A 27,900-nucleotide genomic window follows, 5' to 3' on the forward strand; every position below is an offset into this window, starting at 1 on the left:
ACCCTGTTGGGGAGGGTACTTGCTTTCCCTGAAGACTTGACCCCTCTGATGAGGCAGAGGAAGACGACTACCCAGGAGACACCGAGGCAGCCCAGGAGGGGCAGCCGCACCTCCCCAAAGTCCCCGATGTCTTCTGACAGCTTCAACACGTAGAGCCTAGGGAAGGGGAGGCTGTCATTGTATGGCCAGCCTCCACGCTGCGATTCCCGAACCCCATGGGCCTGCTGGCTGCTCCCCCTTCTCTCACAGCAGCCTGCGTGTGTGAGATGGGAGCCACCACATTCAGGACCCCGGTCCCAATCAGCCTAGCCCTGAAAGCCAACCACAGCTCCTGACAAGTTGACACAAGTCCACTGCCCTGCAGCCTCTCGAGACCCTCAAGGACTCTGTGTCCTGGGCCTCAAGGAGTCATCAGAGGCTGGGGCCTCCCCAGGGGGCATGGACATCTCTGAATCTTTGCTTGGACCTACCCCTAGGCACTTGCCCTTTGGCTATGTATGCATTTTGCCTTTTGGGAATCCCTCTTTCATCCTGTCAGAGCTACTTTCTCCAGGAAGCCTTCTGTAAGTATTTCATCCTAGTTTTCTCCATCTCCCCCACCAAGCAAGGGAGGCAGCCAGGTGCTAGGTGCCTGAACTCCTCCCTATTTGCCCAGCTGTGCTCTTTCAATCAGCCAGGCACTCCAGGCTACTGGGCATCCAGACTTGCAGGAAGCAAGTTCCTCCTCAGGGAAGAAGGGGAAGGAAAGCAAGCAGGACTGTTCTAGAAGGAAAGAATGGGGCAAAGATGGGATATGGTGCTGTAGGCAGTGATGTGGCACTCCTGTGGGGAGAGACAGGGTAAAGGCTTCCACAACTAGGCCAGGCTGCAGCTTCAGTGGTAAGGAGTTGAGAGGAGATGGGCAAAGAGGCCAGGGAGGCCAGGCCACGTCAGAAGAACAGTACATAGGAGGCACACACTTTGCTTGGCAGGCCTGCCTACCAACATGCAGGATCCTTTCTTTGGCTGTCTCCCATCTTCCACCCAGGTTGTCCTTCACAATATGGCCTGCAGAGGGCACGCTCTCTCCCCTCCTTTCCTCCCTCCTCTCCCTTGGCCCAACTCCCTAGACTGCCAGCATCAGCCCCCAGCACTGTCAAGACCCTTCCCAGGCTCTCAGGCCCAGGAACCAATAGGACAACAGGAAGAGGAACAGCAGAGGCTCCTGGTCCCCTTCAACAGTGCTTTTCTGTCTCTTCCTTCACAGCACAAAAGTATGTGTTGGTCTGTTGAGGTAAACAGGTGAGGTCCCTTGCAGCCAAGGGCAACTGGGCCAGGGCTCTAGACTACCCAAGCCCCCAGGTCCTTTCTGTCTGGGCGCTCCAATAATGGACATGTCAGTGCTGGGAAACTTGGTCCTTCTACTGCTTCTCCCAACAGGTGCTTTCCTCAGCAGCACTCAAGTGAAGAAACCGTTACTGTTTGAGGGATTTTCAAAACTGTCTATATATGTGGTAGTTTTGTCTGTATTTGTCCGTGTGTGCCAGTACTGGCACTTGAACTCAGCCTCATGCTCTTACTTGGCTTTTTTGCTCAAGACTGTTGTTCTACCATTTGTGCCATACCTGTGCTTCTGGCTTTTACTGACTAACTGGAGATAAGAGAGCCTCCCAGACTTTCCTGCCCAGGCTAGCTTGGAACCTCAATCCTCAGATCTTATCCTCTTGAGTAGCTAGGATTACAGTTGTGACCCACCAGTGCCCATCTTTAAACTGGTAGCATTTTTATGTTACTTTGTACTGCAAGAGTATAGCATTACCATACTAGGGATTAAAGAGTTTAGAAGGTTAGCCTGAGAACCGAAGAATAAACTCTAGCTTTATTTTAGATGGCACCATACTTAAGTGTGTTGTTTTAGGCCATGTGTTTTTGAGATCAGTTAAGAACTTTTGGAACACAACATATTTACAAAATGGCTCTTCATATGTGACTTCTATGGAATTATTCTGCCTTGTTTTTCTTTTAGAACTCGGAGCCTCTGTTGCATATAGTTAAGGCCACGAGGGAAATCCTTCAGCCCAGGGCTTTACTCTTCCAGCAGTGGCTATGGCTATGCTCACTGAACATCCACCGTAGGTCTTGGTGTTTATGCTCTAGCATCTCATGACACTTTTATAACAACGAGGAAGCCAAGAACTGGTGGTGGCTCAGGCCTGTATGTAATCCTAGCTACTCAGAAGGCTGAGATCTGAAGATCAAGTATGAAGCCAGCTTAGGTAGGATAGTCTGTGAAACTTGAATCTACAATTCACAACAACAACAACAAAAAGCCAGAAGTGGGGGCTGGGAATATGGCCTAGTGGCAAGAGTGTTTGCCTCATATACATGAAGCCCTGGGTTCGATTCCCCAGCACCACATATACACAAAATGGCCAGAAGTGGCGCTGTGGTTCAAGTGGCAGAGTGCTAGCCTTGAGCAAAAAGAAGCCAGGACAGGGCTCAGGCCCTGAGTTCAAGCCCCAGGACTGGCAAAAAACAAAACAAGCCAAAAAAAGGAAAGAAAAGAAAAGAAAAAGAATGTAAGGGTGGGGTGGAAGGGGATGATGAAGGAGAGGAAGATGTAAGTGGGGAGGGTAGGCAAGAAGCAGATATAGCTCAGAAATCTGCCCAGAAATCTGGGCTTACCTTATTTTAGAGGTATCATTTGTGTGCGTGCGTGCGTGCGTGCGTGTGTGTGTGTGTGTGTGTGTGTGTGTGTATGTGTGTGTGTGGTGATAGGATCAAATTCAGGGCCTCTTGTAACTGATGTTTTGACCATCTGAGCATCCAACCCCATAAAATGGTAACGTGGAAATTATACCTGTATAAGCTACCTAGCAGAGTTCTTGTGGGGCTATTATAACCACTCGGATGTCTCTATTCATCTGCCAGGCATCACTGACCTAGAACCCCAGGCAACGGTGGAGCAGGGTTGACCTGCTTCCGGCAGCCCTAAAAGACAGCCAGTGAGTGCTGCGCTGCCCCTTAACCTCTGAATATCAGCCTCCCAATCTGAACCTGGGGATAAAAGAGTAGATGCTTCGGGATATGGGGCGGGACAACTCCTCCCCCAGGGAAACCAGCCAAATATCCTGACAGGCCACTTCCCAGGCCTTCCTGGAGGTGGCAGCAGGGAGCTATTTTTGCCATGAAGCTATGGGGCCAGGGACCGTGCTGGTTTCAGGCAGACCTGATACAACCTGGGCCTGGGAGCCCAGCTGGTCACCCAGTACTGCCCCCCCTCCCCCACCATCAGATTTCTGAAATTCTCTCTGATTTTACTAGATAAAACCTCCAGAGATTTCCCCTAAGAGTTTTTGCTGGAACAGGCACTATGGAGCACCTGGTTGGGGGAGGTGGGAGAGAAGGCATAGAAGAGAAAGCAGGAGGCATTGTGGTTCTGGAAATGTCCAGGAGGGCTTATCATCTTCAGGCTAGATGGAGCTGCCCTGTCTATACCCTGCAACGGGAAAGGATGTGCTTAATGCTTTCCACTGTGTCTTACTCACTGTGGCACCTCGCCTCTGAAACAGCTCGTTGGGTGACTGAGCGACCAGGCCTGTCAAGGGGTGCCGTTCTCTAGATTGCATTCTGAGGGTGGTGGCCATGTCTTACCCACCTGTGAGAGTCTATCCCCTGCCAGCAGAGTCTGGCACCACGGAGCTAGTGCTCCAAGGCTGTGCCCTTGGGAATGGACTTGGAGGGCCCACTGGGACTTCAGAATCCCAGGGGCCTGAGCATCAGCCCTGTGGCTCTCCCTGAGGGCAGAGAGAGCCTCAAACTCAGTCCAGTAGGAAAGGCCTGCACAGGTACTGCCAGCCGGCCCCTGGGTCTGACCTCTGGTTCCGTTGTCCCTACAAGCACAGCTCCTGGTCTCTGCTCTCTTGATCCTCATCCTTTTCCTGTGCAGCCATAACTACTACTTCCTTGGTGCTTCCACACCCCTACATGGAACTGCACCAAAATGCCTGCCCCTGTTATGACTAGCTATCTGTCTCCCACTGGACTGTGAACTCCTCAGGGCAGAGGCTCTGAGCCCTTCGTACCTGCTGCCATGGACACACAGAGCCTGCGGAGCACACATCATGAATGTTTGGGGAGTGAATGAATCAGGTCTGCTCACCCACCTGCTCTGCCCTGGGGCTCCCCAACAGGACATGAGAAATTCCCTCCAGGATGTCCTGAAGTGCCCTCGCCCACCACTTTGGACAAGGTGTTCCAGAACACTTGCAGCAACAGCTTCTGTCAGCTGGTCCAGAGACTCTGGTCTCTGTCACCTGTGAATGGCCTGTCTTGATCTTGACAACCCTGGGCCTTCCTGGGCTCCTTTTGGGCTGCAGTACTTCATCTAAGCCTAATTCTTGTAAGTTCCCTATGAACACAGTGGGTCTCCACAGGCTCCGGTAGTCTCCCCTACTGGTAGGCTCATCAGAGGAGGCTGCCCACAGCCTTAGGGCCAACCTCTGCTTGTCTGGGACCTAGGGCCTTTGCTTATGCTCTTCTCACCAGCATGCCATCCTCCTCTGTCCCAATTCTTTTCTGTAGTCTTTCTGGAGCTCTCTCTCACTACTACTTTGTAAGGATTTCCCAACGCGCCATCTTCCATAGCTCTCGGCGTTGTCAGCCTCTTTACCTCCCACTTTTAACCCTTCTGCCTCAGCTGAGGTTGGAAAGTCAGAAGGAACCTGATCTAGTCTGCACATCGCTGCCTAATAGGGACAAGGAGAGCTTGAGGCCTGCCTCCAGGTTCCCTGTTCTGGCCTGGCTCCAATAGGGGGCCTCACCTCCAGTACTCCTCACTTGGGCTGGTTCTCTGCAGGGTGTGGTTGAGCATGTGGGAGAGGTTGTTGGGCCGAGAGCCATTGGTGAAATTGGAAGCATCCAGCACGCCAGCACAGTCGGGCGTATTCCAGGGGTTATTGCAGTAGGCCCAGGGCAGCACGTGTGTCATGGATGAGAAGAAGTAGTAGAAGGCGATGCAGATGACCACATTGTAGTAGATGCCAATGTATGTGGAGACCACCATCATGCCATAGCCTACACCTGGAGAAGGGGAACCAATCAGCACCATGGAGGGAGGAGCTTCACACATCTAAGTGAAAGGAGGTGAGGTGAATAGCTCCTGAGGGCCCAAGGGGCAGACTTTGATGGATGGCCATTAGAGGGGCCTAACAAGGCCCTAACAAGGGGGACATGGGGAGTAATTTGTGTATATACTGGCAGGAGAGGAGGGCGGAGGCTAGATAAACATGGACTCCAGCAAGTGTCTATGGCCTTGGTCAGGACCAAGGCTCCACAGGGGATGGCAGTGTTTATACAGATGGGTTAGTGGACAAGGCTTCTAGAGGGGTGTGTGTGTGTGTGTGTGTGTGTGTGTGTAAGAGAGAGAGCCCCACCCAGGTCTCACCTTTAAACACGGGGCTGATCCTCCAGACTCCCAGAGGGGTGTGTGTGTGTGTGTGTGTGTGTGTCTGTGTGTGTGTGTGTGTGTCAGAGAGAGAGAGAGCCCCACCCAGGTCTCACCTTTAAACATGGGGCTGATCCTCCAGACTCCCAGGCAGCCCTGGCTTGCAAACTGGCCAAAGGAGAGCTCCATGAAGAAGAGGGGAATCCCACAGAATATTAGCATGATGAAGTAGGGGAACATGAAGGCACCTGATGGGCAGGGAAAGGTAGGTATGGCTCAGGGTAGGCTTGGGAAATCCCACCCTGGGCCTCTTGCTCCAAACCTAACAGTAAAACCCTGTGATGGGTAGGATTAGAGTAGGGGCGTGGGGGGCACTGAGAAGGAGCTGAGGTCTAAGGCACAGTCCCCTGACCCGCCTTTGAACTTGACAGAGGCTCTCAGGAGGGATTTGATGGTTTAGCCCATCAGTTTCTCAAACAAGTCCCTGAGGCCCCTCTGAGACATGTGAGTAGCTGCTGGAACACAGGATAAGAGGGAGAGAGAGAGAGAGAGAGAGAGAGAGAGAGAGAGAGAGAGAGAGAGAGAGAGAGAGAGACCATAGGAAGTTGAGGTAATTTCTTCTTCTCTCGCCTCAAGGGAACAGGGTTGAAGGGCAGTCTTGTCCTTAGGTTAAGGAAGGGATTAAAGATGAGGGCCAAGGCCAACCTTTCTCAAGTGGGGTCTATACCAAGGAGAAAACAGTAGCCCAGACCCTGGTGGGTGGGTTCTTCCCGAGTGGGTGGTCCCTGCCCTGTGCCCGCTGGGTACCTCCCCCGTTGCGATAGCAGAGGTATGGGAAGCGCCAGACATTGCCCAGGCCCACAGCATAGCCCACGCTCGTCAGTACAAACTCGATCTGGTTGCCCCAGTTGCCCCGTGTGAGGTTCTGGTCTCTCTTGGTGGCCTCGCCGGGCACAGCACCATTCTGTAGGGACAGGAGAGAAGTTACCATCAGCAAGGCATTTGGACTCTGTGCCTGGACCTCTGAGCCTCTCCCCCTGGGGACACCTCGGACCCTTCAAGCCTGCTGCTCCTGGGCTTTCCCCCTTGCTGGCAGGAGCTGCCGGCAGACCTGGCAGAGGAAGGGGAGCATGCCCAGAAGCACCTCCCTTACCAAGCCCCAGCAGCCGGTGCCAGGTGCCATGAGCAAACTTGAGGGGTTGCTGCTCACTCCTGGGGGTGGGATACCGACAGGGGGGGAGAGCTGAGATCTTCCCACCTCTCTCAAACCTCCTTCTCCCCTTGGGGTACGGATCTGGGAGAAGCTGAACCTCATGCCAAGCAGCCAAGTCAGGCTGGGCACAAAGGGGCCTGTGTCCAGACAGGCACCCCCCCCACACACACACCCGGCCGCCTACCGCATCGCCAGGCTGAGCACGCTGCCCATGGGCAGTCATTGGCAAGACCCCTCCCCCAGCTGAAGGCTTCTTCCCTAGGGTATAGGGTGGGAAATGTCAGGAGAAAAGTGAGGAACAGCTGAGCTGGGCCAGATCTAGGGAGGACATTGCAAGGCTCCATGTGGGAGGATCCAGGGGAGACTGCATATTGCCCACAGCTGGGGAAGGGGCTCTGGAGACGCTGACCAAGGATATGGCTGGAGACTCTGCGAGGGGAAATAGCAGTTCTAGAAAATGGTGGAAAGGAGAAGAGTCTGGATGTATTAAGAAGGCTGCCTGAAGAATATGGAGTTCCCAGGTGGAGAAGGCTGGCGGGAGGCTGTGCCCTGGATTCGAATGCTGGGCCTGCCTGCTGGAGCCGTCAGGCTGGGCTGGGTGCTTGGGGCCCCACTGAGGACAGCTCCACAGGCAGCCGCAGTCCCAGAGTTGGAACTAGCTCTGCAGATCCCTCAGCAAATGGGAATGCGTCCCTTCTCTGGACCATGCCCCCCCCAACCCCCTTCCACAAAACAGGGTTCAAGCCACCCTGCGCCCAAGGGCCAAAGAGTCTCAAGAAGAAATAAGGGGACTAGGAATTTGGCTTAGTGACAGAGTGCCTGCCTAGCATGCACAAAGCCCTGGGCTCGATTCTTCAGCACCACATAAACGGAAAAAGCTGGAAGTAGTGCTGTGGCTCACTCAAGTGGTAGAGTGCTAGCTTTGAGCATAAAGAAGCCAAGGACAGTGTCCAGGCCTTGAGTTCAAGCCCCAGGACTGGCAAAAAACAAAACAAAACAAAATTAAAAGAAGACCTAAGGACCCTGAAAGGCACCAGCCAAAAAACACATGCAGAGTGTTTCAGGGCCAGGCCCGTGCTGTGCCCCTATGAGAAGAAGGGACAGGAATCTCTGAAGGACACTCAGGGCCAGGCAAGAGCTGTGCCCCTGTGAGAGGAAGGGATGGGAGTGTCTGAAGGACACCAGATCAGGGGTGGAGCAATGTGGCCTCTCAGAGACAGCAGCGTGACGCTGAACCTCAGCTTGAAAGAGACAGCGCCAAGGACAGCAGTTGCTCTGGCCAATACTAAGCAAGGAGGACCAGCACTTTGAAATGCTGTCAGACCCTGACACTGGCAGACAGGCACAAATGGCTTCACAAGGGCTCTCGGGCCTTCTGGAAAGATCCACAAGGGAATACAAACATAAGTATACCCACATCTGCGGATGGGCACTGCAGCAGACAAGGTTGTGAGGGGCCAGCCTGCACATCCAACCCAGTGCTGCCCCAGCCACCGAGCTGCCCCTCATACCCCTGTACAGGTTAGGGGACATGGCAAAACAGAAGCAATGCTATGGCTCAAAATAGTAGAGCATGGGGCTGGGGATATGGCCTAGTGGCGAGAGTGCCTGCCTCATATACATGAGGCCCTGGGTTCGATTCCCCAGCACCACATATACAGAAAGTGGCCAGAAGTGGCGCTGTGGCTCAAGTGGCAGAGTGCTAGCCTTGAGCAAAAAGAAGCCAGGGACAGTGCTCAGGCCCTGAGTCCAAGCCCCAGGACTGGCCAAAAAAAAATAGTAGAGCATTAGCCTTGAGCAAAAGAACTTAGGGATAGCACCCAGGCCCCAAGTTCAAGCCCTACGACTAACCAACCAGAAAAAAAAAAAAAGAAGAAGAAGAAGAAGCACTGCAAGCAAATTGATTTTGAACAATGATGCTCAGATCTCAGCCTCCTGAGGAGCTGGGATTATAGCCGTGTGCCAGCCTGCATACATGGTTTGAAATGCAACCTCAAAGGGCACTTCGTCAAAGTCATAAGAGCACAGGAGGAGGGCACAGGAGGGCAGAGTGAGGCCAAGGAAGGCACCCTTAGCTGTGGGAGACAGTGGCTCTCCTATGGAATCCCACTTGAGCATGTCACTGCCTCCAAAGGCCTACTTTGGGACCGGTATAGCAATACCAGAGTCAAGGGACGATTTTCAGAGGTTTGAGGCCTGCTTGGGGTGGCTAGCCCATTCCCAAACAAGTAGCAGCCAAATAGGCCTCCTATATATTAGCTCTACAATAACACTTTTATTCTGTCCCAGGCTTGTTTACTTAGGGGCACAATGTAGGATTGTGGCAGCTGCAGTCTGTGGGTGGGGTCATAGGGCAGTGGTTAGAAATGTAAAAGGGACAGCTGAGAACCCAGGATGACCCAATGGATAGATCAAGGGCAAGGTCCCTGGAAGAGATCCAGTTGCCCAAGGTTTCAAGTTCAAGACCTCTCTCCTGGCCCAGCAATAGGAGGAACGACCTGGCTCCCTCCACCACATACTACAGGAACAGACCTGGATCTTCGACGTTCAGTATTTTCCAGGCTTGGAGGGGACAGGAAGGAAGGATGGTGATGCCCCCAGCCACGTGCCACAGGCAGCAGCCGTCTGCCCAAGCCCTCAAGAGCCAGCTAATGAATCGCACACCACTGAGCCATGTGCTAACTAGTTCAGCCGTGCGCACAATGCGGAACGCCAGAGCCTGCAGGACTGGGGCTAGAATGGGGTTGGCAGGGAGATCCTAATGACATTGGAGGTCAGCGGGGTGCAAAAGCTCCCCACAGAGATGGCACCCATCCCTGTATCTCCTCACAGGGGCACCCTGACTTCTAGAACCTTGCCCATGATGGGCCCCTGACTTCAGTTCCATTGCAATCTAGATTTAGGTGGCTTGATGGGGGTGGGGGGTTCCTAAGCTTTCAGTGGAGACACAGCAAGCTTTCCTTTCTGCAAGCACACGTAAGCAGCAATCTCCAAATGCTCCCTCACTGAAGAGTTCTCTGGGTGCTCCAATTCTACTCCTTGTCTCCCTCCAAGCCCCAGCCTCCTGGGGGTAACTAAGTCTTTTTCAAAGCTGCAGAGCTTTTTGCCCACCTTGTCTTTATCTTTCCCTTTTGAAGACTTTTGTTTTTCTCGATCTGATGGGTGGACAGTTGTATCATTGATGTTAACCATCCCTGGGGTGGGCATCAGCTCCAAAATGCCCACAAAAACATCCCTTTGTGTTTATAATTGGATTGTCTACCTGTCAGCCCAAGCCAGCTGAGTCCCAGACAGGCAGCACTTCCGGCTTCTGCCTACTGCATGTCCTCCTGTCTGCCTCTCGCTGCACCCCATTCCTCACTTGCTTACACTTCAGTGAGAAATAAAAACACAGCGGTAGGTTCTCCTCGGATGCTCCTGCCTGTGTCTTGCCACCCTTCCCAGCAGCAATGAGAGGCCACAGTCACAAAAGCAGCTCCCACTCCCCTGCCATGCATGGGCTTCTGGGTAGTCTCCAGGAAAGAGACTGACCTGCCCGGTACACAAGCTCTCCCAGACTTGGCAAAGTGCAGGCTTGGGAGATTTCCTTCCATAGCGGAGCAGGGAATACTGACTGCCATGCACATGTGGGCTCTCTTTCTCTGTCATACACACGTGCACACACACATCCCATGCTCCTCAGAACCCGCCTTGGAGGGCCCAGCGCCCCTCCTGCATCAAGTGGATGATCTTTCTTGGGTTAACAGCCCCCTCCTCCGACTGTCCCTGCCTGGCTGGCTGAGCCCCACTGAGCAGTCACTTAAGTAAGTCCTTTACATAGCCCTCTGCCCTGCTTATTTGCTGCCCTGGACAAGCTAATGGAATTAAGGCTGTTCAGCTCTGAGGGCACGATTTGAATCTCCCACTCTTCCCTGAGCTTGGCTGTGGTGAGAAGCACAGAGGGTTGGATCTCATATGTTCTAGAACCTGCTCCTCCAATAGCCTAAGGCCAGTCACTTCCACCCCTATCCATCTAGGAAACCAGGTGGAATAGAGGTGATGTGATCTCACCTGCACCTTGGCTGCTCCCGACTTTCCCTGTAGTTCCCATCTGTTCCTACTAGTTCTTTGGATTACTTTGTTTTTAATGTTTAACACTTTTTTTTTTATTATAAAAGCTTCACACTACCCTGTCCCCTCCCCCCGCCACACACAAAGATTTGGAGAAGTCCAGAAAAGCATAAGGAAGAAAATAGTGGCCAGGCTGTTACCCTTAGAGGAAACAGTAAGCAGAAGGCAGGGAGGGCTATCTCCCTCCTGCTGCCCATGCATGAACACAGACCAAGCCTTCCACCCTGCATCTGGCTCTGCTCTGGCTGGGGACTCCCGCCATCCCCCCCAGTGTCCAGTGGGTATTTTTGTGAATTGTGAACTCCTTTCCATTCTCAGTGGACAGGGAGGAATCCTGGAGCTGCCAGGGCAGGGCAGCTCCACAGGGACCCAGCAGGCTGCTTGTTTAGGACTCTCTAGACGCAGGGCTTGCTCAGGGGATGAAGTCCTATCCAAGACAAACTTTATGGACGAGAACGGGCAAGACCTCACATCCCAGACTGACTCTGAGCCAAATCAGATCACTGGCAAGTTTCTCGGAGCTCCAGTGGGGAAATCGAGGGGAGCAGCCATTACAGCGAACTGTGTTATCTTAGAGGACCCCATGTCCACCCACTAGGCATGTCCCATGGTTCTTTTCTTTTTGGTGCTAGTACCAGGGCTTGAACTCAGGGCCTTGTACTTTCACTTGGCTTTTTTGCTCATGGTTGACACTCTACTGTGTGAGCCATCCTCCCTAGTCCAGCATTTGCTGGCTAATTGGAGATGATGTCTCAAGGACTTTTCCTAGGCTAGCTTGAAACCATGATCATCCAGGTCTCAGCCTCCTGAGTAGCTTACTATTACAGGAAGGGGCCACCAGCACCCAACTGGTGGTTCATTTCCTGGAGTTTGCTCCCTTTAGGCCAGGAGCTAAAGTGGCTCTCAGGAAGCATCTGACACTGAGTGGTATTAGGGAAGACCCAATCTCAGGCCTGACCTCTGGCCTCAGGCATCCAGATGTGGACAGACTCAGGGGCTAGAGGTGGAGGAACAGAATCATGGGAAAGTCTAGCCCTCCATCCCCTCTTTGCCAGCGCAATCCCCAGGGTTGTACATTCCTCTTGCCTCAGGAAAGCTTAGAGCAACAGCAACGCGGGGCCTCTCTCAGACCTCCTCCCAGATGGCCTGCAGAGTCCAGGCAAGGATATACCTTGTGTTCTGTCACTGAGCCCTGGTTAGCAGAAAGTGACCTGCAAATTTTATGGGCTGCAGGCAGAAGATTGGCAGCTAGGCATGCCAGGCTCCACTCTAGCCCCTGGGGAGAGTGGTGAAGGGTGCTGGATAGGTCCTGCCCATCCCTCACCTTCCCCTCCAGGGGGACCGGTCTTGCCCTGCATGTAGGCAGCTGTGGGCAGCTTCTGGCTCACCGGTTGGCAACATGGTGGCGCTCTGGGGGAAAGTGGGCTCTAGTTATGGACCCTAACAGTCTTGAGGTTTATGGGTACGTAACATGTCTCCCAAGCCCCACCTACACGGCCTCAAAGGACATTTCTTCTCTTGTCCTTGGCAGGTCAAGTCAGGATGTCGTGCAGGGGAGAAGGGTGGCTTTCCTTGTCCCCTCACCCTCACTGTCATCGGCCACATTGTGCCTGGCATCCTTGCCTAGCCCTAACTTTAAGAGGTGAGGACACATGGCTCCCACCCCCATTGGCCCTTTGTCCTGGACACTGGCAAACTTTCTCCAGGGGGAGGGAGGGTCCCCTACTTCTCCCAGCTGAGAGTCTTGCCCCCTCCCCCTCCCCCGCCCCTCACCACTGAGCCCCTGTACCACATTTCCCTGCCGCCTCACCCTCTCTCCCCATAGGAGTAACTGCCGTGGCACAGACAATGAAGCTGTATTGATTAGTACAATTCCTGGGCACCTCCGGCCCGTCTCCCCGGGAGCTGGGACAATGCAGCTTTGATACTCAGAGCAGATTCTCAGCAGGTCCTTGGGCTGGGGGAGCCCTCACCCCCCCACACTTGCCTCCCCTGCACCCCCACCACACAGCTAACTCTTCCTGAACTCCTTTGCACAGTTGCAACTTTCTGGGTCACTTCGGCTGGTGTCTGTCTCACTGGCTGGCTGTGCCTGTCCCTCCCTGGCACAGACCATTCAGCCCCTTGCCCCACTGCCAGCTGAGCTTCCAAGCCTGCCTGACACCAGGAAGGGGGCTCGATCTTCTGCTAAGTGACTGACCTGTTCTGGGGGAGAGGGGGTCACAGGTCCATGAGCGGCAGCCATCCCGGGGGTGAGCGCTCAGCACGCCGTGGTGGCCTGTCTCCACGGCTCATTCACACCTCTGCCAGCTCCAGTGTGACACTGACGCATCCCCTGCCTCTCCCACTGGCTGCCGGGCTGGGCAGCGGCAATTACTTTCACCTCATCTCCTCCCGAAGCTCTGCCTCCCCCTGCCCGGCCCTCCCCCTCCGGCCAGTCCCCATGCAGCCCTGCGCGGGTGCTCCACAGAGGATGAGGCGTGGGGTTTGTTGTGTTTTTCCCTTGTTCCCAGCAAGTTGTTAGAACAAAACACACACACTCCCTCCCTCTCTCTCAATCTGTCTCTCTCTTTCCCAGAGCAGGGCAGAAGGAGCGCAGGACAGGGTGAGAGGACGGCCACCTCCTCCCAACGCTGTGGGTGGGCCTCTGGGGTTAAGGTAGTTGGTGGCCAAGGTACCTCAGACATCTACTTCAAGTGAGGTGGGCTGGGAGATATTGGTTCTTGCAGCCTTATCTGTCTCTGGGGGATGAGGACTCTAACCAGATAATTGATGGAGGGTGTCCTCACAGGAGAATGTGAAGAACCATGCAAGAACTCCAGTCCTAGTGACTATGTCATTACCTGTCCACACAGGCTCACCACTAGAGTCCAAAGGGAAGGAGGGATGGAGTAAGGACCCAGAGGGATTTGAACTGCATCATCCAGTACCTGATGCATGGATCTGAGAGTGTGTTATATGGGCCGGGCGATCCTGGCAGGTTCCCCAGGACTATGGTGGGGTGTCATCCAATCCAATCCCTCTCCTCCCAGGCCATACTCACTGATCAGTCCCTAGCTGATATTCAGACACAAACTTGAGGCTAGGAAAGTGAAACCTGTGTTCTGATCCTGGAAAGGGCTAAGTCCCTTTGGAAACTGGTAAGGTGGCAGAGGCACATTATACAGTAGGAGCTTAGTAAACACCTGTCAAGGGGCTGGGAATATGGTCTAGTGGTAAGAGTGTTTGCCTCATATACATGAAGCCCTGGGTTCAATTCCTCAGCACCACATATATAGAAAACGACCAGAAGTGGCGCTGTGGCTCAAGTGGCAGAGTGCTAGCCTTGAACAAAAAAAAAGCCAGGGACAGTGCCCAGGCCCTGAGTTCAAGGCCCAGGACTGGTGGAAAAACAAAACAAAACAACAACAACAAAACACCTGTCAAGTGAGGTGTGCACGAATTCTAGTGGAAAGGATATCTTCCCTATGAATTTGGAGAATATGGGGAAGACTGACTAGGGAAAGATCCCTAGTCACTTAAAAAAAAGAAATACATGAGTGCCGATAGCTCAAACCTATAATCCTAGCTAATCAAGAGACTGAAATCTGAAGATTACAGTTAATTAAGATGGTGGTCATGGGGTGGTAAGTGGTGATTAGATGAGTGACAAGTTTTTAAAGGACAGCAGCATGATTGGCTGATAGACTGGATGTGGACAAAAGAGAACAAAGAAGAGAACCAAGCCAAGCTCTGGTGGTTCACTTCTGTAATTCTAGCTACTCTAAAGGTTGAGGTTTGAGAACTGTGCTTTGAAGCCAGCCCCTGCAGGAAAAGTCTATGAGACACTTATCTCCAATTAACCAGTAAAAAGCCAGAAGTGGTGGTAGGCTCAAGTGGCAGAGCACTCACCTTGAGCAAAAAAGTTAAAAGATGGCAACCAGATGCTGAATTTAGGTCCTAGTATCAGCACAAAATTAAATAAATAGGAGGGTGTCAGTAGCTCATACCTGTAACCCTAGCTACTCAAGAGACTGAGATCTGAGGATCATGGTTCAAAGCTAGCCTGGGCAGGAAAGTCCATGAGACTCTTATCTCCAATTAACCACCAAAAAGCCAGAAATGGGGCTGTGAAAGTGGCTTAGCGGTAGAGTGCTTGCCTAGCATGCATGAAGCCCTGGGTTCAATTCTTTAGCACCACATAAACAGAAAAAGCCAGAAGTGGTGCTAGGGCTCAAGTGGTAGAGTGCTGGCCTTGAGCAAAAGGAAGCCGGGGAGTGCTCAGACCCTGAGTTCAAGGCCCAGGATTGGCACAGAAAAGAAACAAAAGAAAAATGGGGCTGGTGATATGGCCTAATGGTAGAGTGCTGGCCTCATACATAAAGCCCTGGGTTTGATTCCTTGGTACCACATACATAGAAAAAGCCAGAAGTGGCGCTGTAGCTCAAGTAGTAGAGTGCTAGCCTTGAGCAATAAAGCTCAGGGAGAGTGCCCAGGCCCTAAGTTCAAGCCCCAGAACTGGCACAAAATAAATAAACAAATAAGCTGGGTGCCATGGCTCACACCTATAATCCTAAACTACTCAGAAGACTGAGATCTGAGGATCATGGTTCAAAGCCAGCCCAAGCAGAAAAGTTCCTGTGAGACTCTTACCTCCAACAAATTGCAAAAAAGCCAGAAGTGGTGCTGTGACTCAAGTGGGAGAGCATTAGCTTTGAGCACAAAGAGGCTCAGGGACAGCACCCTGAGTTCAAGTCCCAGGATTGGCAAAAATAAAAAATTTAATTAAAAAAAAGAAAAATAAATATGTAAATATTTGAAAAATTACACAGATAGGCCTGCATTCAAACCCAAGGCCTGCCAGCCCGTCACCATATACAACCTTTAGAAAGTTGCTTAACATGTCTCTTGTCCATTTCTGCATTTCTAAATAATAGCTACCAACCACTGAATCTAGGTAGGATTAGTAATAACAATAAGAGACAACAGACATTAGGCATTTTTTGAGTTAGGCTCTGTCCTAAACATTTCACATAGACTTAGTCCTCCTAACAGTCCCATCCAGGATGGCAGGATGGGCCTTGGCTCCTACCTAAGCACAGCCTTAGACCCTTCCGACTCCGCTGCTCAGTGGGCCAGCCTCATGCAACCAGGCCCCCAGACACACACTCCCCCTGCATTCTTTTGGGCACAGTCTGAGGGCCAAGGCCCTGGCTGGGCCACTGGCTCCAGGAAGGCCCAGTCACCCATGATGCCCAAATGCTCACTTCCACCCAGGGTGGGCTTTGGCTGCCCTGGCCTGGGCTGGGTTCCCAGAACAGGCAGCCCTGGCTGGATGGCTTTCCCTGGCTCTGGCTATGGGGACAGGAGGCGGCGGCAGCCCAGCTGGGCCCAGGCTGTAATGAGGCCTCATTAGTGGGATCCAGCTGCTCCAGCCCCACTTAAGCAAGGCTGACTCCCCTAGCCCCAGCCTTTGACTTTTCTTAATAAGAGTGGGCATCCTTCCAGAGGGGCAAAGAGTCTAGGGGCTTTGTTGTCCTCTGTGACTCTGGAGGGAAGGCCCTGCTAGGCTAGGACTAGAGCGTGCTAGGGATGTAGGGATGGCTAGGGGAAGCTATAAGGGAAGATGAGGCCATAGGGCTGAGTAAGTGGGCTAGGGAGGAGGTAAAAGGGGAAGGAAAGCCAGGTCTTAGAGGCAAGGCCTTTTCCTCTGGATCTGACATTCCGTTTCGCTGGGGAAATAGAATTTGTTCATCTAGAACCATCAGAAAATCATGCTTAGATAGAAGCTGTCTTGGATAGAAGAGCACCTCTTTCCTTCCTTCCTTCCTTCCTTCCTTCCTTCCTTCCTTCCTTCCTTCCTTCCTTCCTTCCTTCCTTTGTAGTGAGGCTTGAACTCTGGGCCTGGGCACTGTCCCTGAGCTCTTCAGCTCAAGGTTAGCACTCTAACCACTTGATCCAGAGTACCATTTCTGGTTTTCTGCAGGTTAACTAGAGATAAGAGTCTCATGGACTCTTGCCTGGGATGGCTTTGAACCGTGGTCCACAGATCTCAGCCTCCTGGGTAGCTAGGATTACAGGCATGAGCCACCAGCACCCGGCAGAAGAGTACTTTCTTAAATACTGCCTGCCATTACTGAGCTAGGATAGTACCTACTACTATTATGTCCAACACCTCAGCTAGGATAGTGCTAGATGCCAGACCCTCTATCAGCAGAGTGCCCACTGTGTTCCAGGTCCAATAGAGAGAAAAACATTGCGTGCTAGGTATGTGGCAGGAGAACACCCATGTTACTAGAGTAACATCCAATCCAGTGTGGAAGGGTACAAATTATGTTCCGGGTCCTGTGTTAGGTCCTTCACATTAGGTGCGAATGCCCATCTCTGAGCTGAATGAGCACCTACTGTGCACCTGGCACCAGGCTAGATGAGTATCCACTGGGTGGCAGGCTCTCCACTCAGTGCTCAATGTGTGCCAAGTCTGTATTAGCTGAGCATTTGCCACATGTTGAAACTTGTGCGGAGTGCTCAGAGCTGATAGGGCCTTCTACCCAAGGGAGCGCTCAACATGTGCCAAAGCCCCATGCCTGGTGAATTCCCAACATATGCCAAGCCTATACTAGTTGAGCATTTGCTACATGCCAAGACTGGGCTGGATGCGTGAGCACCCACTGTGCTCCAGGCCCTGTGATGAATGCTGCAGATAAAAGAGCTCCAAACCCTCAAGTCAAAGCAGAAGGGTGGGGCAGGCCCAGGTGGCTGATGGTGTTTGCAGAGCCTTCTGGGACTTAGGAGCTCTGGCACCCAGAGCCCCAGTATCTGGATGACTCAGTCAACAAAGTGTTCAAAGACATGGGAAGAGGCCAACCTGGCTCAGGCCAGGGGAGGAGACTGAAAGGGCCAGCCTGGGAGCTTGGTGCGAGTTGGTGGGGTTAAAACAGAGCCAGCCAAGACTTTCCTGCCTCCTGTCCTGAGCTCCTCTCCTCCAGCTCCTGTCCTCTGAGACCCAGACAGCCCTGCCCCACACGTGTACAGAGGCCCTGGGCCTCCATGGAAGGACTGTCCCACCCACCTCCGGTGCCCCCAAGCATCCCAGCTGCTCCCAGCTTGGAGGTACCCTGGCCAGCTGGGTCCTTGCAAGGCCCTGTCCTAGGATCCACTGAGGCGTGAGGGAGGCAGCTGAGCTGGCCTGGCAGAGACCATCTGGGCCAGGAGTGGGGGTAGAGACACGTGCAACAAGCATGTGGGCCTGGTCACGTGCTGGGAAATGGCTGGCTCCTCTCTAGGGCACCTGCCTCAGAGACCCTGTGATAATACTGAAGAGACCTGAGTGGCCATACTGAACCCGGGGTTAAAACACGGTGGAAGTGGGGGGGCCCATGGTAGGCACTAGTTGCCCAACCCCTGCAGAACAGCGCATAAACAGTGTAATAACAGGAGCCTCAGAAAACCAGGAAGGTCTTGGTGCCATCAGCTCACATCCATATACCTTCAGCATCCTCTCTTCTGATCTAGGAGGGCATCTTGTAATGGAGCATGTCAGAAAGGAACTTCCTCAGCCACGGGGCCTTAGGAAGACACAAATACCTAGCAAGTGCTGATTAGCTCCATGTTAGTGAGCGGGGATGGGGCTTGGCTGGGGCTGGCTGTATCCTAGAGACAAGCTCTGAATGGAGCAGCTTCAGTTCCAAACTGGGACCCAAGAATAGAGTAGCCCAAGGTCATCAGCAAAACTGAACAAGAAGCAGGAATAGAAATCTCTGAGCAACCACTGGGGGTACCCATGGGACAGATGCTATGAGCTTCAAACACAGCAGTGGGTAGAAGGCAAAGGGCAGAGGGCAAGCCCCAGCTATCTTTAGGCAATCCTGGTGCTGGGAACGGGAGTCCCAAGGCAGCATTCCCTCCCACAGGCGGCTGGAAGGCAGAGCACCGGGCCAGTACGCTCAGCTGGGACTTAGTAACTCAAACTCTCTGAGCTGCACACGTGGGTACCCCTGCTCTCCTGCCTGCCAGCCTTGCCAGGGTCACTCCAGAGAAGAGGAACAACCATGGAGTGCTTCAAGGGCCTCACAGGGCTTAGAGTCTCAAGGGAAGGAGAGGGGGAGAGCTGAGGTTTCCCAGGGAAAAGATGAGGTCCTGCTTGGGTTCTAACACAATTCTACCCCACAGCAAGAGTTGAGTTCATACATTCTCCATCTGTGCCTAACCTGAGCATCCCAACTGATTCTAGACTGGCTCAAGAATCCTTTTAGTTAGCTTGGGCACCAGTGACTCATGCCTAGCTACTCAGGAGGCAGAGACATGAGGATCATGGTTTGAAGCCAGCCCAGGCAAGAAAGCCCAGGAGACAGTTATCTCCAATTTACAAAACAAAACAAAACTGGAAGTGGTGCTGTGGTTCAAAGTGGTAAAGCGCTAGCTTTGAGCAGAAGAGCTTTGACAGCGCCCAGTCCCTGAGTTCAAGCCCCATGACCACCACCACCAACCACCACCACCAACAAAAATTCTTCCAGAAGTTTGGTTCATTCAAATTTCTTGAGGAACTGGATGCTAGAGATTCAAAACAGGACGGGAGAGAAGCAGTCACCCATGGCCCTTCCCCAAACCAGTCCTCTGATCCTCTAAATCCTAAAAATCTTTGGTGAAAGACAAGTTAGCTGAGAGAAGGTTTAGCAGAGACCCCAGGCCAACTAGTCTTTAATTGAATGAGGGAAGCGACAGAAGGCATTGATGGTGGGGGGCGGGGGGGAGGGAGAGCTGTTGAGGGAGGCCTCTCCTCTGTCACTGGCTTCCTCCCCTGACAGCTGCCCAGTCTGGCTTGTTCCTGAAGCAAGATTCTAAGACAAAAAATACAACCATAGCCCTCAGGATAGGCTCTGGCTTCTTTCTCTCGCTTCCTGCTTCCAGTGCCAACCAGCTCCATCCATCAAGGAGTCTTGCTCCCTCAAGAACATTCCCCAGGCTCTTGTTTCATGAAAGACCTTACCACCACCACTCCGGGGCTCTGAAGTACAGGATAAAGGAGGGGCCATGGCTTAGAGAAGGGGAGGAAGATTATGGAGATTTCAGGAGAATATTCTAACAAAAAGTTGGTTCTTTGTCATGCATATTTGCATGACAAAGCACCAGAGAAGTAGAGAAAACCCAGTGTCTGAGAATCCCTGAGGAGCACATACTTGAATGTGCCCAAAGGCACAGTGCTGGGTGGCTTTGGGCTGCCCTGGTGGAGCCATGGCACAATCCTGGCTGTCCTCTTATCCTTCTAACAAAACAAGCTGTGTTCTCTCCGGAGCACTTATCACCAGGATAGGCAATGGGCCTCCTGCCCCCTTGGCAAGACTTTGCAGGGTCTATGGTGGAACCTGCCCAGCTGTGGGCTGGGAGCTTGGTGCTGTCTAACCTGCTGGGTGAGGGGCTGTCTGCCCGGGCCTGGGGCAGCCCTGGCACTTGGGAGCCCTGGCAGTGCCAGCCCTGGCCTAATAGAGCCTCCCACGCCCTCCTGTCATCGCAAGTAATTGGTGGAAGGTCATATGGACCTGTGTGTGCCCTTACCTCCATCAGCTTGGCCCCTGTACTCACCAACATCCCTTTGGCACCTTTTCCTACCATGGTGGCAGTGGGTGGGGGGCTCTGGAGACCCGGGTCACACTCGCAGGCTCTGCTTCCAGCGCCTTTCAGACAACAGACCTCAAGAGCTGTAGAGAGAATTGAAAGTGAGGTGAGGCCCAGGCAGGCCGAGTGGCCCTCGGAACTGTCCAGAACAGGTAGTATGGAGCCCCACACTACCAGCTGGGAGGTCTTTGTGTCCCCCACCTCCCCACTCCCGACTCCTGCCCCATGGCCATTCTGCATCCTGCCCAATTCTGAATGACCTCGGGGGACCAGCCCTTCCAAGTTCTTCCCCCAACCCCTCTCCTGGGTCCTTTATTCTCCAGGCTTCCTGTCCCAATGGGCAAAGGTCTATTTTTGACTCTCCAGATGCCCAATCCTATAAAAGACAGAAAATGAACACAGAACTGGGACGGAATCCAAGTCCTTCATCGTCTGTGTGAATGGCCGCAGGCTTTGCCCAGGAGGGGAGTCTGCTTGGATCAGCACATACTCCCCAACTTCAGCCCAACCAGCCACGACGGTACCCCTCTGGTGCTCTGCGCCTGCCAGACTCTCGAGGTGTAGTCAAACCTTCTTGTCTCCCTGGTTTCACACCAGGCTCACCAGGAAATTCTGCAAGTCTTTTAAATCTGGAGTCAATATGTCTTCTCTCTGTAGCCTTTCCTAACACTCCCCTACCAGAATGGACAAATTGCTTCCTCCTTTCTGGACTGTGCAGACTTCTACCTATTCCCTTACCATCTTATATTACACATATTTGCCTAGGAGTCCATCAACCACAAGTCAGTTCCCCAAGAGCTTGGGACTGGCTTTCCTTTACTCCTCTGGGCCTAGCACCCACTGTGCTCAAGCTAGCAGGATGGTTGGTTGAAATGAAGAGTGACCACTGTGGCAGAGGCCATGGAATTCAGGTCTGGCTTAACACAAGGTCTCCTAGGAAGCCTCTAAGAGCCCTCAGGGCCAGATGAGTTGGAAAGGTGGGCAGATAAATGGAAGGATCAAGCCATATGGCAAAGCTCATGCATTGCAGGTTTAATATGGGATATAGATGAAAAAAGAATAGTTTCTGATAGGCTTTAGGAGAAAAATCAACCTTCAGAGAGCCCTAACTCTCATCAAAGGACAATCTTGGGTCAGATGGATGAGAAGGTTCAAACTCCACAGGGCCTGACCCAAAGGTTGACTGGGCTATGCTCCTGAGGCCTTCTGTCTCTTTCCAAGCAGACTTCACTGCCAAGGCTTTTCTGGGTCGCTCAGCCTCACCCAAGTCACCTATGAAAGTTACCACCTCTCACCCACAGGAAATCCCTGGAAGGATAAGGGAGAGGTAGGGAAACTCCTTATCTATGCAAATCAGCCCTTGACTTCATTAAGCCCTTTGCCCTGAATCACCTGGTCTCTTCAAAACAAGCAGGTGAAGAACTAAGTGAAACTATTGTTTTCTCCTTCCTCCCTCCCTCTCTTCCTTCAAGTCTCTCCTTCCTTCCTTTCTTTTATGTCTTTTATTATTAGTATTTTTTTTTTTGGCCAGTTCTGGAGCTTGAACTCTGGGCTTGGGCACTGTCCCTGAGCTTCTTTTGCTCAAGGCTCTCTACCACTTGAGCCACAGCACCACTTCCAGCTTTTTCTATTTATGTGCTACTAAGGAATTGAACCCAGGGCTTCATGCATGCTAGGCACTCTATCACTAAGCCACATTCCCAGCCCACTATTCTTATACAATCACAATCACAATCACTTGTCCTCTGGCTTGTTGAAGCAGTAAGACAGACACCATTTGCCACAATAATGTCTGTCAAAGTGGCTAGCTATAAAACCTCTAGCACCACATTCATCCGAAGGGCACTCTCAACCAAGGTAACTAATTTTGACATGTTCATTCACCTTACAGCATTTCAGGACAGTCAACTTAACCTTTCTCTACGTGGTTTGTTTTTTGTTTTTTGGGTTTTTTTGGTAGTGGTGTAAGACTTTTCTTAGTACCACTTCAAAGTCTCAACACAAGATGAAGAGTGGACTCTCCTGGATCTTTACTCTTTTCTGGCATGTGGGTGCATGTGTGTGCCACTATTGGGTCTTGAAGTTAGGGCATTAAGCTCTAACACTTCTGGCTGTTTTTGGTGGTTAATTAGAGTCTCATAGACTTCCCTGCCTGGGCTAGCTTCAAGCCATGATCCTTAGATCTCAGCCTCCTGAGAAGATTACAGGTGTGAGCATTTACATTTTCCGTAGTACCCAAGGGTTCAACCTTAACCACAGCAATCTTCCCTGTAAGAGTCTCTCTGGAAATCTGCATCTTGATAGTGGTCCCACTGCAGATGGCAGATGGGAAAGGAAGAGCTACCATTTCCTCCTGTCAGTGATCAGAGTTGGCATCTGTCCCCAGTGTCCTCTCCCAACAAGATGCTGTTACTGGGGCTGGGAATGTGGCTTAGTGGTAGAGTACTTGCCTAGAATGCATGAAGCCTTGGGTTCGATTCCTCAGTACCACATAAACAGAAAGCCACACCACAGAGGCACTGTGGTTCAAGTGGTAGAGTGCTAGCTTGAGCAAAAGAAGCCCAGGGACAGTGCTCAGGCCCTGAGTTCAAGCCCCAGGACCAGGACTGGCAAAAAAAAATAAAAGAGAAAAAGATGCTGTTCATATCTTTGGTCTTCTGAGGACAGTTAGTTGAAGAAGGAAGCTATGTCCTCCAGAAGGTGATAGTATCCTTGTCCTCCTCATTCCTGGCACTGCCTGTGGCACTGGTACACTCTTGATCTGACTTCCCAAAACCTGTCAGTGAAGGAGTAATAATGACAAGGATGATAGTAATAACAGCAGATGGTGTTATTAAGAGCTGCCTCAAGGGCTGGAAATTATTTATTTAGTCAGGTGAGTACATTAAAGACAGTGTCCTGGGACTGAAGCTATATAGTGTTCTTACCCAGGTCATTTCAAAGTTGCTCTTAACAGCTTCCAGTTGGAAAAGACCAACTCAGGCCAAATGCCTAGCCTGGAAGCACTAAGTTTCATCCTTGACATCCACTCAGGCAGTCACCAGAATCTGTTCTCAGCCAGATCCTCAGTGCTAGCTGCAGATAGTTCCTGAGTTCAGGTGGTTTATGGATAGCAGGGCAAGAATGCTGAGAGGAGACTAGACCAGGAGAATGTATTGGTATAAAGCTCTGCTGCTTCTCTCCTGCCTTTGTCAGTTCTGTGAAACAGATCTATCTATCCAATCAAAAAGTGCCAATTGAGTGGTAGAGGTATAGCTCAGTGACAGGGCATTAGCCTAACATGCTTGAGGCCCTGGGTTTGATTCCCCAGCACAAAAAAGGAAAAAAGAGAAAGCCCATAACACGATGCCAGGCCCTCTTCTAAATATCAGAGAGTCACAATATCCAGGCCCTGTGCCTGTCCCAACCCATAGATGGGCCACCATTGACAAGCAGCAGGTTAGTTCAGCGTATATGAAGTCCCCAGGCTCTGAGATCTGATAGGCTTAGGCTGGGCTCTCACTCTTCTACTCACTAAGCACGTGATTCTAAAGCACTGCCTAATCTTTTTGAATGTGATTGTTCTCTATCTGGAAGATGGGGCTAAGAATAATTCCCTCATAAACTCTGAAGTTTCTGCCTAATTTTTGTCTCTAAGTTTCCACATTTTTCTTCCTTCTAGTCCATTCATCTTTCCAGAGTCTCGATTTTATCTGATAGTCTACCACAGCCAAAAGGATATATGGCCTAAATTGCTTAGCAGGCTGGCCACATCTAGATTCATTTATTCCACAAATATTCATTACAGATCTGCTCTGGGCCAGATCTTTGCTAGGCAACAAGTACTCAAAGGTCTCTGCCCTCTTTAGACCTGCCCATAAACTGAAAGGAAAAGAGTGAAGTTGATGAGTCAAACCAAGTAATTACAGACTGAGATAAATAGTACCAAGGAGATCTCTTTATATGCTCTACAGCAGGGCTGAGAGTCATTTCCTAGAGGAAGTGGTGTTTTAAGAGTCAAAAGAAGATATTTTGGCAAAGTGGCAATAGTAAGGAAGGGAAGGGGCCACTGGAGAAGTCAAAGCCATCCAAAGGAAGGCTCAGGTAGCCCAGGAGAAAGTTGAAAGCAGACCCAAAAGAAGGAGGGCCTTTGGGCTCTGGATTTTGGTCTCTATTCTAACAGCAATGATGGCTATTAAAGGCTTTTAAGCAGATGATCAAGTTAGAGAACAGATTGATGGCAATGGTTTCTGAAAGCATCATTCCTTAAATATGGTAGTGTGGGCTTGTTGTCCAGTTAAGAGAAAAGCTGAGGTAGCAGGATAACCTGCATCCACAAGCTTGAGATCAGCCAGGAAAACATAAGGAGATCCCACTTCCAAACAAAAACATGGAAAAAGGATCATCTTATATACAGTGTGGAGAAAGGACTGGAAGGTGAGAGCGGTAAAGAAAAAAATCTACTGAGAATGGGCCAGGCCAGAGAAGAAGGGGGCTTGGAAGGTAGCATGGTAGGACTTGATAATAAATTGGATCCTGGAGAAGGGCAAGCTTTCTGCTGGTGAAATGAGAAGCTGGTAGCAATCTCAGACACAAGAATATGAGGGAGCCAGGTGATGGTGGCTCAGGCCTATAATCCTAGCTACTCAGGAGGCTGAGATCTGAGGATTGTGGTTCCAAGCCAGCACAGACAGGAAAGTCCATGAGACTCTTATCTCTGATAAACTACTCAGAAAAAGCTGGAAGTGGTGCTGTGGCTCACTTGGTAGAGTGCTAGCCTTTAGCTAGAGGCTCAGGGACAGAGCCCAGGTACCCTGAGTTCAAACTCAAGGATTGGTTAAAAAAAAAAAAAAGTGGGTGTAGTATAGTTTTGGAGAGGGGAGAGGACAAGCTACAGCACACTAGCAGGCTTGGGGGTCACCCAAGGCAGATGCACAGACCTTTTATGGTCTCGCTGCTAGTGTCTCTTCTCTTCTCCACTAGGGACCAATTTCAAGAGTCCATGTGGACCAAGTCCTGGAGTCCTCACTGGAGACAGAGTTCTTTTCTGGCCTCAGGTACCTCACAGTTTGGTGGGAAGGTGCAGAAGGAAGCATGATCACGGTTCGATGTGATGGAGGGACAGGAGGGGCAGTGGGAGACAGGGAGGCTTCCTTCTGCTCAGAGCCCAGGACACCACCTGTGACCATCAGCCAGGTGCATTCCCAGCAGGTCCTTCTTCTTTGATCACTCTAGTCCCAATGCCATTATCTTCAAGAAGACTTCCCAGGTCCTCCCAGTTGCTGGCAGTCTTTCTGTGGTACTCTCTAAAGCACACGGTGTGCGCTGATTAGTATGCTAGTCACAGGTAGCATTGCAGCACGCTTGTTGGTGTCCAAGTCTGGCTCCCCGACTAGCTGGAGAGCTCTTCCTGAGCAGAGGTGTGCTTCTTCTGTGTCCACAGCGCTGGTATCTCCACGGTCCTGGCTAATAAGGGGGTGGATTTCTCTGCGGTCCTTGGGAACATTTGGGCATGCTCAGTGTTCCTCCGCGGTCCCAGAACCCCTACCCTCACCCTCTACTCTCCAATCTGTTGTTGCCCCTTCTCTTCAGGGGCACTCCTTAAGTTCCTCTCCCCTTCACCACTCCCTCTCTTCAACTCTCCATTCTGTATCTCCTAGCAGTATTTCAGATAAGAAAACAGACTGGGCTTTGTGAGAGGAGCTGTCAAAAACCTGGGCCCGCGGCTCCTTTAAGAATAATCAACGAGGGGGGCGTGGTCTGTACAGTGCAGGCCCGACAGGGGGTGCGGCTCCTTTAAGTAGCGGCGGCCGGCGGGCAGCGCTCGGGCCCCGGCGGGCGGGCGGGCTGGGGCGCGGTCGCTCTGCTGGCTGCGGTGCCGCCCGGAGTGTCCCGGTTCCCCGAAGCGGAACGTGTCCATTCTAATCGGGGTGCGGGGTGTGTGGGTGGGGGGTCCGGCGTTACATCAGCCACCACGTGTGGGCCTCTCAGCTGGCGTGGAGGCGGCGGCCCCGCCCCCGGCCCCTGCGGTGGAAAAGTACTGGGGTGCCGAGGTCCCCGCCCCCCGGCCCGCCCCCGGCCGCGGCGGCCCCTCCCGGCCCTCCGGGCAAGCCCCCGCCCCCCCTCCAGTCGCGACCTGGCCTCGCCGCCTCCCCGGCCCCGCAGAGACGATCCGGTGCGGGGCGCCGGCTGCGGTGGGCGCCGCGGGGCTGCTAGGCCCCCGGGTCTCACCTGCGGCTGTCTGGGCGCTGGGCGCTCGCCCGGGCGCTCCCGCAGGAAGGGCGCAGATTTTTTTCCCCCCCTCAGGGTAATAGTCTTCCCCCCCCCACACACACACTACCACCAAGATCTCCCCGCTTGCAGTCCCTTCCCAAAGCCGTGGCCTCGGGGGCCCGCGGACAAAGAGATCCGGAGGGCCCCGCGACTCCCCACGGCTCCGGGAGACCCGCGGGCGCGCGGGAACCCGCAGCACCCGGCGGGCGAGTGGGCGGGCAGATTAAGGAGGCCGCCGGCTGGAGCGGCCAGATAGAGAGGAGAGAGAGGCAGCAGCCAGGCCGGCGGCGAGGGGAAGCCACGGAGCGAGAGCCCACACGAGGGGCGCGGGACCCGACACCCGCTCCGGCGCCCCGCACGCTCAGACGGCCCCGCGGCACGCTTGGGTCCCGGCGTTTCCCGCACCTCCCGCCGCCCCCGAACGAGCCGGCGTCGGCACGCAGCACCCTCCCCCTCCGGCACTGCTTCCCCCCGCCCCCCGCCCCGCACCTCCCGATTCCCGCCTGCCTCGACTCCTAGGTGACAGCGGTGACACCCAGACGCGCGCACCTACCCCGACCTCCGCGGCGAGACTGACATCCCGGTGCGAGCACCCACACTCGCAGCCACAGATGCCGCATGCATGCGCGATCGCAAACACCGCACGCCACACGCGCGCACACACCACTCTCACACACACACACACACACACACACACACACGCCCCACGCACGCATGCACGCGCCGGTCCGCGGCCGGACCCCCTCCCCGAGGGGAGCCCCCGCAGCGCCCCGGTCCCCGGCCCCCTCTCACCATGCTGCAGCCCCCGGCCCAGGCGTGCCGGGTCCGCGCCGCGGTGTGCCCAGGTGGCTTTCTTAAAGGGAAAGTTGCATCAGCCTCCCGAGGCTCCGAGCCGCCGCGAGTCCGCCCGCCCCGCCGCTCGCCGCTCCTCCACTGCTTGTTGTGTTTTGGTTTCGGGGAGGCGGGGGCTCGGAGTTTGGTGAAAGTTTGAGGAGTGAAGAAGGCTGGAGAGACCTAGCCAAGTCCCTCCTCTCCCAGAACAGCTCCCCAGGCCGCCCTCCCTCCCCGCCTCCCCCCCCCCCCGTCCCCTCCCCTTCCCTCCCCTCCCGCGTGCCGACTTCTCTCTGACTCCTCCTCCTAGGGAATAAAATTACAAGTCGCTCCGGCTTTCAGATGATTGATCCCCACAAACCCCCGAGAGTGGGGCTAGACGACGTAACCCCGATTGTCCGCCCAGGCCTTGCTACCCTCCAGCTGGGGCTCTTGGAAAGGAGCAGATGTAGTTCCCTTCGGGCTAGGCTGGAAT

General features: G+C 53.0%; 1 protein-coding gene across 2 annotated transcripts in view; it reads right to left on the minus strand.

Annotated features, from left to right (window-relative positions):
- Slc6a9 (solute carrier family 6 member 9) overlaps positions 1–27,637 on the minus strand; it is a 33,766-nt gene extending 6,129 nt beyond the window's left edge. Inside the window, exons 1-7 of one of the 2 annotated variants that reach the window (XM_048351126.1) lie at positions 27,387–27,637; positions 25,262–25,627; positions 20,310–20,425; positions 6,233–6,389; positions 5,542–5,673; positions 4,803–5,061; positions 24–156 (exon numbers count right to left, since the gene is read on the minus strand). In XM_048351126.1, coding sequence (XP_048207083.1) covers positions 24–156; positions 4,803–5,061; positions 5,542–5,673; positions 6,233–6,389; positions 20,310–20,339 — 711 coding nt within the window. In that variant the 5' untranslated portion in view covers positions 20,340–20,425; positions 25,262–25,627; positions 27,387–27,637. The remainder of the gene's footprint in view (positions 1–23; positions 157–4,802; positions 5,062–5,541; positions 5,674–6,232; positions 6,390–20,309; positions 20,426–25,261; positions 25,628–27,386) is intronic. The other variant, XM_048351125.1, reaches the window with a different exon arrangement.
- Positions 27,638–27,900: the final 263 nt, after the last annotated feature.

The sequence above is a fragment of the Perognathus longimembris genome, chromosome 7 (assembly GCF_023159225.1).
Source record: "Perognathus longimembris pacificus isolate PPM17 chromosome 7, ASM2315922v1, whole genome shotgun sequence".
NCBI lineage: Eukaryota > Metazoa > Chordata > Mammalia > Rodentia > Heteromyidae > Perognathus > Perognathus longimembris.